The sequence below is a fragment of the Panthera uncia genome (genome assembly GCF_023721935.1).
Source record: "Panthera uncia isolate 11264 chromosome C1 unlocalized genomic scaffold, Puncia_PCG_1.0 HiC_scaffold_4, whole genome shotgun sequence".
In the NCBI taxonomy this organism is placed as follows: domain Eukaryota; kingdom Metazoa; phylum Chordata; class Mammalia; order Carnivora; family Felidae; genus Panthera; species Panthera uncia.
The window spans coordinates 34157494-34170448 of NW_026057585.1; the positions used below are offsets into that span (position 1 = coordinate 34157494).

General features: G+C 39.4%; 1 protein-coding gene across 2 annotated transcripts; it reads left to right on the top strand.

Moving 5' to 3' along the window:
* The first annotated feature begins 833 nt into the window (after window positions 1-833).
* On the top strand, window positions 834-11295 carry CC1H1orf52 (chromosome C1 C1orf52 homolog). 2 transcript variants are annotated; one of them, XM_049618485.1, is made up of 4 exons: window positions 834-1164; window positions 1805-2003; window positions 8327-8389; window positions 10999-11295. In XM_049618485.1, the coding sequence occupies exons 1-3, from the start codon at window positions 889-891 to the stop codon at window positions 8344-8346; spliced, it is 495 nt and encodes a 164-aa protein (XP_049474442.1). In that variant the 5' UTR covers window positions 834-888; the 3' UTR covers window positions 8347-8389; window positions 10999-11295. The 2 variants fall into 2 exon arrangements, with proteins under 2 accessions (XP_049474442.1, XP_049474441.1); XM_049618484.1 differs by lacking the exons at window positions 8327-8389; window positions 10999-11295 and adding an exon at window positions 7479-8319 and having other exon boundaries at window positions 836-1164.
* Window positions 11296-12955: the final 1660 nt, after the last annotated feature.

The following is a 12955-nucleotide window of genomic DNA, read 5'->3' on the forward strand; positions in this document are numbered from 1 at the left end:
AAGTTACTGATGCAGTAATTGAGTGTTTGAGGCTTCATCAGGAGGCTCCACATGGAAAGTTTGAGAGCCAGGTGGAGATCTGGTCCAGAGCTTGGAGTGAAAAATTGCGGCTGGAGACACAGATTTGGGAGTCACAAGCATAGGTAGCTAATGCCATGTAAAGAGATGGGCTGATTTGCAACTTTGTAATACCCTCTACAAAATTATATTGTATTGTTGAAAGATGGCATAATATGTGGGGACACACCAGCGCTTAAGTGCCATACAGGGCAAAGCAAGAATGGAAGGAAGCTGACAATGAGAAGCCAGAGAGTTTGAGACCCGCTGAATCGTGGATGCAATCAATCCAAGAGGAATTTCATTAAAGAGAGTTGTTCAGAGTCCACTGGAAATGAGGTCAAGCAGGAGAGGATTTAGTTTGTGACGTGTTAAGTCCACAACCCATAGAAGTGTTCCAGGACGACTGAGGGAGGCAAGCATACTGAGAGTAATCTTCATTTTGAAGAAGCGATGTAGTGGGATCAGAAGAAATCCTGGTGTCTCTGAGCAATGGCTAAGGTGAAGCGGCAGTGAAAAAAAAAAATCTTATTTCTTGTCTGCCTTTAATAAATTCTTATTGAAAGCTGAGAGCTTTGTTGGGACCACTGGTTCAGGACCTGCCTCTTCTCAGGGTTCCTCGGGAAGGAGCAGAAGCAGACCCTGCTCGGCAATGTGCGCGCCCCGCCTCCATCCTAAGACCCTGGCCGAGAAGCAGGAACGCGTCGTAGCCGCTGGGGGGCGCAGGCCCCGAACTCCTCTGCGAGACTTGGGGCGGAGCCAGCCGTGGGGCGGGCCCTTGGAGCAGCTTCCGGTTTCCGGCGGAGCCCACAGTCGTCGCTCGCAGCCGTCATGGCGGCCGAGGAGAAGGACCCCTTGAGCTATTTCGCGGCTTATGGGAGCAGCAGCTCAGGCTCCTCGGGTGAGGAGGATAACAGCGAGCCGGAGGAAACAAGTCGCAGGGCCCCAGATCCTGCGAAGTCGGCGGGAGGCTGTGGGAACAAGGAGGAGAAGAGGCTGCCGGGACCCGACGAACTATTCCGGAGCGTGACTCGCCCGGCCTTTCTCTACAATCCGCTCAACAAACAGATAGACTGGGAGAGGCACGTCGTTAAGGCGCCTGAGGAGGTGAGGTTCCCGACCCGATTTCCCGGTCGTAGTCCCGGCCTCCGCCCCCTTCCTCCTGAGCCCTCTCCTGGGGACCGGCAGTCTGTTCCCCCACACGCAGTCACCTCCTGCGGGTTGCCGCACCGCCCCCTCCCACCTCCAGCCCTGGGGAGCCCGGGTCCCCTTCCCCAGCCTGGTGGGTGTCGGACCGACCCGCAGCCCCCGCCCCCTTGTGAGGAGACCCAACCTCCGCGCTCGGTGCCCCGACCCCGCGCTGCGAGGACTAACGGTGGTGACTCCCCCGCCCCCCCCGCTGCAGCTTCTCCCCGAGACCCCTTCCCTTTGACGCCGAAGTGCCTGCGGTGCTGCCTCCAAGACAGTGTCTGCTGCAACCTCCTGAAGGGGTCAGCCTTGCCGTAGTATCTCTGAGACTGGATTCTTCTTTGGTAATTAAAAGTTATTAGCTTTATTCATATAGGGAACCCTTTGACTTTCACTTAACAGTATTGTGATTTTGATGGAAAAAAAAAATGTGTCTTTAAACCTTAAGAAAAAAAAAAGTCAGCCTGAACAATAAGCGAACGGCAGGGAGGTGCATGTGCCCAACGGATTGTAGGAACCTCGGTTCGTCACGGTGCGTCTTCATGTGTTTGCTTAACAGCCTCCAAAGGAATTCAAAATATGGAAGTCAAACTATGTACCACCTCCGGAGACCTACACTACTGAGAAGAAACCTCCCCCTCCAGAGCTGGATATGGCAATAAAATGGTCTAACATATATGAGGACAATGGTGATGATGCCCCACAGAACGCTAAGAAAGCTAGGCTCCTGCCTGAAGGGGAGGAGACAGTGGAATCAGGTAAGGCGAGTCAGACTCCTGTGATAATACCTTTTGGTCCCTGTGATGAGTTTTAAAAGGAGACATTTAATAAGTGAAATTTAAGTCTAGCGGTTTAACAAATTAATTATGGTGTACGATTATTATTTTTTGCTGTATTTTTGAGAAAAATCCTATATATTCGGCTTGGAAGTGAAGTCTCTGAAGCTCAACCAGTAGTATTTACTGTGTTTTAGAAAAAGATCATGTTATTCAGGCTTTGAAGCAAAATCCCTAATATCCCAACCAATAGTATATGTGATTTATGGTGCCTTATTACAAGAGTCAGTTAATGCATGGATTCTTTCTTGTGATTGCAGCTTTGAAGCGCTGAAGGCTTCATTTTATATTAAAGCAGTCGTGATTTGAAGCCAAAATTAGTGTGACAAAGTGAGTTTAATTGAGTATCCCTGCGTGGTAATAGGAAGATAATGACTTAGTTGTTTATGGTATCATAATTTCATCTCTTACTTAGAGCGTAAGTAACCACAGTAATCTCTGCTTACAGACTTTTACCCAAACCACCTCTCAAATTCCATCCTTCACACTGCAGCTAGTGATCACTTTCTAAAAGTCCTATCTGATTATGTAACTCACCTGCTTAAAACCCTTCACCAATAAATAGCATAGAGTCAAAGCCTTCTGATGGCCCTGCCTTTCTCTCTATCTGTATTTCGAATGGTGCTTTTTCTAGCACTTCAAGATCTTAAAATTGAAAACTGAATAGACCATGCTATCTTACGGTTCCATGCCTTTCAGTATATGTTGCACATTAGTCTGGAATGTTCTTCCCTCCCTCCTTACCTTTGGCTGCTAAACTCATTCATCCTTCAAAATCCAATTCAAAGAAAAAAATGTCAACACCTTCACAGTATTTGTTCCTCTGTACCTTGTATGTGCTAATGCTGTTGATTGTACTTACCATTCTTTTTTTTTTTTCAACGTTTTTTTTTTTTTATTTATTTTTGGGACAGAGAGAGACAGAGCATGAACGGGGGAGGGGCAGAGAGAGAGGGAGACACCGAATCAGAAACAGGCTCCAGGCTCCGAGCCATCAGCCCAGAGCCTGACGCGGGGCTCGAACCCACGGACCACGAGATCGTGACCTGGCTGAAGTCGGACGCTTAACCGACTGCGCCACCCACGCGCCCCTGTACTTACCATTCTTTATGAGATGATTTGTTCATAAATCTGTCTCCTTTATGAATAGGAGTTCCTGTACAGTTTATAGTACATTTTAAATACTCAGTGGATGGGCGCCTGGGTGGCTCAGTCAGTTCAGCATTAGACTTCGGCTCAGGTCATGATCTCTTGGGTCTGTGAGTTCGAGCCACACATCACACATTGGGCTCTGTGCTGAGAGCTCAGAGCCTGGACCTGCTTTGGAATTCTGTGTCTCCCTCTCTTTCTGCCCCTCCCCCACTCATGCTCAGAGGTCTCTCTGTCTCAAAAATAAATAAACATTAAAAAAAATATTTTTTAATACTCAGTTGATAATTGTTGAATTATACTAAATTTTTATGAAAGGGCATGCCAGTTAAACAAATTTCTGATGGTTTCATGAATCAAGGGCTACTTAGCTCCTTTTACAACCAGGCAGAGTGTTTTAAGAGAAAGGATAACTGGTAGTTGTTCAGTTTTGAGTCTACTTGGCTTTTCTGTTTCTTTTACTGATGTCCCAATGCGGATTAGAAGTCACTAATGAAGGCATATCTTCAGTAAATGGCATCCTTTTAGAGATGCCAAAATGAAGTTGGCATTTAAAAAACTTCATAGTAGGGTATTTTATGTAATTAATAAAAACACTTTTGCATAAATAATGTTTAATCCTTACAACACCTTGTAAAACCACATAGGGAAATATGGAAATGAGAACTTCATGTGACTTGTCCACAGTCACAAAATTAGAAAATGCCAAGCTGCAAATAGGTACTTTCACACAATTTTTAGAATTCATTGTCCTTAGCAGCCTAGTACAGAAATGGTACATGATTCATTGTTACTATTTTATAGACAAGGAAACAGTCTCAGATTAAAGAATTGGCCTAAGCAAATTCGCACAACTAGGAAGAGGCAGAAAAAGAAAAATTCAGGTCTTTAAATGGAAATGGTGCCTCATTAATTTGGGGTTTAGTCTCTTACTGTTTTGCAAGCTGTAGTGCTTGTAGCTGTTTTGTAGAAAGTAAGACCACTAAAGTTGATATTCAAGCAAGGTACTATAGGTTGGTGCTCTGTCTTTGTTCCTATATGGAAAAAGTGAGGGTTATATAGCAGGACAAACAAAGAATTGTCTTTTTTCCAGCTTGCTTATTGAGTTCAGATAGGTAATTCAGAGTTCAGTTAGGTATTGAGTTCAGATAGGTGTGGGAATATTGTAATTCCCATAGATGATATCTGTTCTTTTGATTATATGATAGTCCTCCAACAGCAAGTGTATATGTATACAATATCAACAGAATCATAAGGTTAAAAGTTTAATCCTGGATCGTAAGGTTAAAAGATAATCCTGACGTCTTTTTTTTTTTTTTTTTTTTTAAGTTTATTTTGAGAGAGAGAGAGAGGGAGAGAATCCTAAGCAGGCTCCACGCTATCAGCACAGAGCCTGTCAAGGGGCTTGATCTCACGAACCGTAAGATCATGACCTGAACTGAGATCAAGAGTTGGACACCTTACCGACTGAGATGCTTAGGTGCCCTGATCCTGAAATTTTTAATTTGGACTCTAATGTTGGTTAACCATTCAGAATCCCATACCATGTTCACAGAGTCACTATAAAATTAATCATTTTTTACCTGTATTTTTTTAACTTATAAAATATCTTGTTTAATAAATTCCATTCTCTTAAATTATTTAATTTTTAGGTTATTAAATTATTTTTACTTTCCCTTCTCATTTTTTTAAATGTTTATATTTGAGAGCGAGAAAGTGGGGGGAGGGGTAGAGAGAGAGGGAGAGAGAATCCCAGGCCGGCTCTGTGCTGTCAGTGCAGAGCCCAGCACGATGCTGGATCCCACCAACTGGGAAATCAGAACCTGAGTGGAGATCAGGAGTTGGTCACTTAACCACTTAACCAACTGAGCCAGCCAGGTGCCCCCTCCTTCTCATTTTTTGGACTTTAGCCTTTTTTTGCCAGTTAACTTATTCCAGATTTTTTTCAAGTTTTTTTAAATATTTATTTTATTTGTATTTTTTTAAATTTTTTTAATATTTATATATTAGAGAAAGAGAGAGAGAGAGTGCTAAAGGGGAGGGGCAGAGAGAGAGATACAGAATCCAAAGCAGGCTGTAAGCACAGAGCCTGACGCGGGGCTCGAACACACAAACCTTGAGATCATGACCTGAGCCGAAGTTGGGCGCCAACCAGTTGAGCCACCCAGGTGTCCCAGTGTTTATTTTTTGAGAGAGAGACAGAGTGTGATTGGGGTAGGGGCAGAGAGAGGGAGACATAGAATCTGAAGCAAGCTCCAGCCTCCCAGCTGTCAGCACACAGCCCAGTGCAGGGCTCAAACCCAGGAACTGTGAGATAGGACCTGAGCTGAAGTCAGATGCTTCACCAACTGAGCCACCCAGATGCCCCACCCCCTTTTTTTTTTTTTAAAGATCTGGGAAAGATTCAAAACTCACCAAGTCTTGCTACTTGCCAGCACTTCTTGTTTGGTAATTGTGAAATGCAGATCACTAAGGCTTAGATATTAATTGTAGCTTTATTGACGTGTACTTAATCGTGAAATCCTAGCTAAAGTAGCTAATGCTTTCCTTTTTTTTTTTTAAAGAATTTAGAAAGTTCATATTAATGTAAACTTATTTACCTCAGGTGGCATGAATTCCATATAGAAGAATTGTTTCCTTACTAGTGCATCATCTGTGGTATATGGCACAGACTAGAAAGTCACTAATCTTGATAAATGAACATTTCAGGGTGGTTTTGTTTCTTTTATTTTTCCTGTTCTGGTTTTTAAGGTAATGCCTTGTTTTGTCACTAGGTGGCATTAGCTCTTCAAATTACTGATAGGAAATCATTTTTCGAACTATCTCAGGATCATCTTTTTAATATGTCAACAGTGGATTTTATAGCAGAGTTAGAAAGTAATTTTGGTTTTTATACTATTGAAAATAATCTCAAGCAATGATGATGATTAAATAATTAAAAAAAAAAACAAAGGCCTTGGAGTATTCGAGCTGTGTGCCACATCAGTTGGTTTGTACATTATTTTTGTGTATATATGATAAACAGTACTGATTAAAACCCTCGTTTGTAAATTCCTATGATGATTCAATTAATTTTATTTTATCTTACTGCTTATAATATAAATATATATATGTAAATCCATAAGTGCTTTATGAAATATAGGAATAACATCACCATACTGAGCTTGAAGATGAATGCAGATGAATCACCCGCAGTTGTTTCTAATTATTCTCCACATCAACAAAAGGAGATATTCTGAGTATGGTACAGTTAGGAGAAGGGAACTGAAGGCTTAAGGTTGTAAATGTATTTCCTCCATAAGGAGTTTAGGGTGTGATATCAGCAGCTTCCCCAATTTTTTATTTTTAAAAAATTTATTTATTATTATTATTATTATTATTATTATTTTATTAAGTAAGCTCTACTCCCAACATGGGGCTTGAACTCATGATCTCAAGATCAAGAGTTGTATGCTTTACTGACTGAGCCAGTCAGGTGCCCCTGCTTCCCCAGTTTTTTCATATAAAGGCCCCTTTCAACATCAAAATATTTTATAGACCACCATATGATAGTTGTTGAACTTTTGGTATCTGTTGATTGAGAAAGTAAAGCCAAAAATGCAGTGAGTTCAGTAATGTGCTTAAAATAAATGTATATTTTAAAATTAATTCCTTCTACATAGTATTCTATCTAAATGGAGTTCTTAAAATAAAGCCACACATTTGTTCAGAGAGAATACAGTTTCAGTGAAACATCTACCTGTGAGTGTTTTTTAAATTTCAAAATAATAAGAATGGGGGTTGTAAATAGAGAAGGGAGTTGTTCTGTGAGGAGAGAAAGCAGATTTGAAAGGAAAGAACAGCTGATCACTGCTTAAACAGTGTCATGGTTGGATCGATACTCTTGGTAAAAAGAGCAGAATGTGTTCATTGTTACAAGGTGTAGATTATTTAAATATATACAGTATATAAGCTGTAGAATATATATGGGATAGCTTTTTTTCAGAACAGATCTGGTTTTCTCATTTTAAAGTACCTGAATCCAGCACTAACAGGTCACTTTGTGAATTTTGTATAACACTACAATTAATTTCTTATTTCTACCTGCACTTTAAAATCAGAGATCTAAAAGTTAATTTTTGGTTTTTATTAGGATACTGAAAGAAACATAAGTTGAAGATAATGATTTTGGTCTAAAGTCAATCAAATTTTAATACTTAACTTTTTTTTTTAAATTACTGATTGAAACTTTTCCTTTCCTGTTTAAAGATGATGAAAAAGATGAGCATACTTCTAAAAAGCGCAAAGTAGAACCAGGAGAACCAACAAAGAAGAAAAAGTAGAAAATGACAAATCACAAGAATTTCTGGACTGCGAAACTTGTTGAAACGGTTTTTTGGGGCAGATTAAGTTGATATTTTAAATTATTATGAAACAACATCTCCATGAAAGTACATGTTAATTAATAAGTATTGCTATGGGAACTTTCCACTGTAGAATTCATTTTTTTATTTAAAACTTTATTTAAAACTCAAGTGGTGATTTGTGATTGTGAAATTGACAACACTTGGAAGCATTCTTGCTATCACAGAGTTGGTGACATACTTTGAAAGTTTTGTCACACGTCGACATGCCAATGTTCTATGAACCTTTTATAAAGGAATATATTTTTAAAGTAAATATATTGTAATGTACTGTGAACTTGTAGGGTGCTTTTCAACAGTGTTTGTACAGTGTAAATAGATCATGGAAATAAAATTACTTATTCAATATTGCTATTATTGCATAACATTAACATTTGAATATTTGTCTGTGACAAGTAACCTCTTTGCCACATGGTGTTTTAATAGTAGGTATTACCATTTAGGGAGTGCCTCTTGTGTTCCAGGTGCTTCGTGGGTGCTTTTTCTCTGCTCTTCAGACAGCCTGGTAAAGCAGAGATTAGTGGCTTCATTTTATAATAGAGATTAACTTACTCAAGTTTCCATAGCGAGTGAGCAATGATTTTGTGACTTAACTCAGGATACTTGACTTCCAAAATCATCAAATTAAGCCACCTACCCACCACTCAAAATTTAGTTGTCTTCTAAAGGAATTGCACTTGTCCTCTCTTTTAGGTACTCTCTGTGGTAAGTAGGGAGATCTTCCTCTTCCCTGATTGTATTACTGCACCTTATCATGTAAGTCTTATGTGATGGTTTTTCCTTAATTTCCCTGTTAAATAGTTTGCTGAAGATAAGGATTCTGTATAAAGAATTGCCAGATGTAGCAAACAAAAATACAGGATACCCAGTTAAATTTGAATTTTATAGTAACAACATGTTTTTGTATGTGTAATATTTGGGACAACTTACACTAAAACTTTATCTGAAACTCAGATTTAACTGAGTATCTTGTGCATTATCTGGCAACACTACTTCTATTGGATCATCTTTACATGGTTCCTATTTTAATGCTTTGCATATAGTAATAAACAAGAAAGCAAGGGGTGGTCGAGAAATGAATAATCTTTGATTTTACTTCTACAGTCCAAAATGCAGTGCCCTTATTTGTAGCATTTTAAACTATAAAAAGGAGAGGTTATACATTGTATCGTCATTTCATGATTCGTAATGCCTTTAAGAGACAAGACTTAATTACAGGACCTGCACATTCAGTGTATGAGAAAAAGACTTTGAGTTAAAAAAAAAAAAAATCCCCAGTCCAGTTGTTTTTCTCAATACTGGAAACCAGTATTTGAAAAGCTATAAAATTCGTGTAGTTAGAACATGGATTAAGTAGACTAAGATTTGTAAAAGGTATTAAAAGATACGATGCTAGCCATGGTGTTTTGTGGAATGAGGAAGGAACATAACAGTATGATGGCTTCAGTAGACCTCACACTTAAAAAAACTAATTGTATAGCTGCTTATCCTTTAGGTTTATAGCTATATGATTCCCAAAATTGAAGTAATTTGTAAAGCAAGAAGTTTTTAGTTTAAAGCCTTTGTATGTGAATAATTTGGAGGTATCATATTAAGGAATGGCATCAAGTGATAAAGCATGACTCCAGTATGACACCAAACTAAACAAATAGAATTATAATTCTGAGGCTGTGATTCCCAGATCTGGAGAAGTCTGTAGTCTGGATACATGTGTTAGTAGAGCAGATACCTCAAGAAGCTATTGGAATACTACAAGATTTAAAAACTAGCATGAAGGTACACCTCATACAACAACAAAACAAAACCAGCAAGCCACTGTCTGGAAATCTAACCTCTTTATCACCCATTGGTTCAACTCCCAGCTCTCGTTGATTTGTTTATGACAACAAAAGCTCATTAGATCAGTCCCTAGTGGTGCTTTGAGCCCCCCTTCTAGAAGATAACCGAATTGGGGTGGTGGGGAGGAATAAATACCACTTTATTAGAAGAGGGATTGATACTTTAGACAGGACAGGTAGTGGCTACACTTGTGATATCATTACGTAACCGGCTGGGAGATGTATACCGATGTGAGTACAGGTCAAGGTAGTTCTAATTTAGGAAGAAGGAGGCTAAATATTTTTGAGCAGTCTGAATCTGCCGTATGTGTTTCATTGGGTTTCTTTTCAGAATATGGCCAAAAACAAAAGGGGAAAGGGATCTCTATCCAAGTTGTTTCTTTTTTTAGTCACTTAATCATCAAGTGATGATTAATCAAGTCACTTAATATTCCTGATTGTTTCCTCATCTTTAAGGAAGTGAAGCCACATCAGGCATAAATGGCTTTCTTTTGTGCAAGGATAAAATTTGAGAAGAACTAAGCATTTGTGGGTCATATTTTAAAATTCAATGTGTGAATAGCATTATGGAGTTATGTGGAAAACATTCTAACTGGAATCGAAGGACATTACTGAGAAAAATTGACACTGCTTTTTAACCATTAAAATACAAATATTACTGGAACTTATTTGCAAACTTGCAACTTCCTAGTTTAAACCGTTAATGCTGTGTAGTGCTTTTGAGTTCACAAAGTTGAATCATAGCATTTTATTTTCCAAAAACCTAATGAGGTAGGTTTTATCATTTCGAAATTACGGAAATTGAAAAAACAGACCCAGCCAGCTACAGCAATATACCCACAACTATGCTTAGTTAGCTTCAGAATCTGCAATCCCATTCCATGTAAGGTTTATGGAGTACCTCTTGGTGTAAAGCATTGTGTTAGGAACAAAGGGTCCATCTTTAAGCAAAGTCACGTTGGTAGCCATTAGGAGGAAGGACATGCAGGGACTGAGTCTGACCAGCTGCAGCAGTTCAGTAGAGCGGTAAGGATCTGCTTGAACTAAGGCGTCAGGAGAAGAGACAGGGATATGAGGAATAATACTGCTCAGCTGGATATAAAGGCAGAGTGAAATTTTCTTTTATTGCCAACTCTACATATATTTAATTAAAATATAAATGGGCTAATGCAGGTTTGAACATGACCTACATATAAAACATGTTGCCACACCAGATACAAAGCCCTACTAGAGATATTTTTAAAATATAGTTATTTTTACAGGTATCTGAATAAACTCAGCAACTTTGAATAAGTCAAATTTTTGACTAATTAAAACCATAGCTGGACTTTAAAATATGTCATTGGTGGTATTTTGGATGTTCGTGTTTTTGTGTCCATATTGAACTGCTCTATTTTACTACTCCATTATCACTTAGTACAGAAGTTCCAGGCATTCTTAGAAAAAAAAAAAAAAAGTGGTAAATTCCCAGCAAGTGTTTTGGACTTTTCATTAAATTCTAAAGCTTTCTCTTTTTTCTTTACACAGTTTTCCCAATATGAAACATGGCATTGCATTGTAATGGAAAAAAAAAGAAAAAAGATACCAAGAAGCATTTGTATGTATAGTCCACAGAAGAGGGACTCTGCCTGTTCTGTCATTGACTAGAACAATGCCTGGCACATAGAAGGCACTCGATATAACTCCTAGTTGGTGATGGTGAACTGAATTTTCCCCCTCTGGTTTAGGGGTGATCCTCCAGAGGCTGTGTTTCCAGTTATATAGGCCAATAAATCTTAACAACTTAAACCAGTTCGAGTTCAGTTTTGTCATTTTCCATCCAAAATATCCTAATTGGTGTGAAACTCTACTCCCTTGGTTTCTTATAAGGTCCCATGTTATCCTGGTTCTCTTCTTTATTTCTTCTCTCTGGTCTCTCTGGCTCCTTCACTTCTGGTTGCCCTTGAATGCCAGTGTAGCCTATGTTGTTGCCTTCTCGTTGTCTACACTGGTTCTTGACAATTTCAGCCAAGTTCATGACTACCACAGTAACACTATGATGGTTCCCTACACTGTATGGTTTGTCAGAATGTTCTTGTAAAACCCTAGATTTGTGTATCCAATTGTACATCTCTGCTTGAGTCTCAAGGGCCACTCACATTATGTATGTCCAAAACCAAACACATGGTGTCAAAACCCATACCACCTCCTATATTTTGTTTCTGGCTAATAGAGTTACCATCAACCCAAAAATCTGCCCTCTGCTTCACATGGGTTTAGTTACTAAATTCTAAGGGTTTTCTCCCCTTGTTCTCACATACTTAATAATCCCCCTCTAATGAGTCATTTATAATTTCCCAGGTATGCTAGTTTCATAGTTCTGTGTGTTCAATTGTACCATTTGTTTACCCTGGCCTTTCTCATTCTACTTAGCGAACTCCCTCTTATTCTCTGAGATAAGAATCCAGGTACATATTCCCTCTCCTGTGCACCTTGCTCTTTATGTCTCCTGCACCTGTCCATTGCTCTTTCCTGTGCTCAGTACTAAATAGCTGACATTAGCTGAGTACTTAATGAAACCAGTAACCAAAGGGTTAATGGGACTACTCACAGCTGCAGACTAATAAGTGCAGCTGCAACTTTTTACTCAGACTTTTTTCATACGCTTTTAAGTCTTTCTGACACTCCAAGAGGTGGATTTGAGGCTTGCCCTCCAGTCTCCTTGTTTGGCTGCCTCTCAAACGCCCTCCTTGCTACATACTCAATGATTGTCTTTCCTGCGAATTGGGCGGATGAACTTGGATTTGATTACATTACTATGTGCCAGGCATTGTTCTTGGTGCTTTACATGTATTAACTCATTTAATTTGATGAGGTAGGTGCTAGTCCTAGCCCTACATACCCCGGGGGAGAAAACTGAGGTACAGAGAGGTTAAGTGATTTGCTCCAGGTGGTAGAGCTGGGACAGCAGACAGTCTGGCTCCAGACCCAGTGCGCTCCTGCTGCTGCACTGGAGGGGAGGAAGGAGCGCCTGAATGAACCTATAGATTGACTTATTAATTTGTATGTGTTTCATTCAAAGGATGTCTTACCCCTAGAAGGCACTCAGAATACAAATATTTGGAGAATTAATGAATCCCAAACCAGTTGACTAACCAGAGGCATAGCATTTGTTTAATGCTATGGAAAGTCAATAAATACATGTTTTAGGAAGATTGATGCCTATTTCAATGACTTAGTAGCTTATTTATCACATATTTGGAGTATTTTAATTGAAAACCTTAAAGTAATAGGGCTGAGGATATACCTCTCTCCCTCCAAAAATATTTTTTAGCTTTTCAGCTCTTTTTCAAAGTCTACAGTTTTTTACGCAAAGTGAAATAGCTGTAAATCATGAATTTTGCCTCAAGTATTTTTTCTACCCTTTCAAATGATAGCTTGAGTTTAGAATCATCGCACTAGGGTGTGGGAAGGCCTCCAGAGGCCCTCCGGTACAGCCTTGCCA

What these genes read in the sequence shown, in the direction of transcription:
- CC1H1orf52 (XM_049618484.1), top strand. Translation starts at nt 889, where the DNA reads ATGGCGGCCGAGGAGAAGGACCCCTTGAGCTATTTCGCGGCTTATGGG. An exon ending in TCGTTAAGGCGCCTGAGGAG is followed by an intron (nt 1,165 to 1,804) that starts GTGAGGTTCCCG and finishes TTTGCTTAACAG; the next exon opens with CCTCCAAAGGAATTCAAAAT. An exon ending in GGAGGAGACAGTGGAATCAG is followed by an intron (nt 2,004 to 7,478) that starts GTAAGGCGAGTC and finishes TCCTGTTTAAAG; the next exon opens with ATGATGAAAAAGATGAGCAT.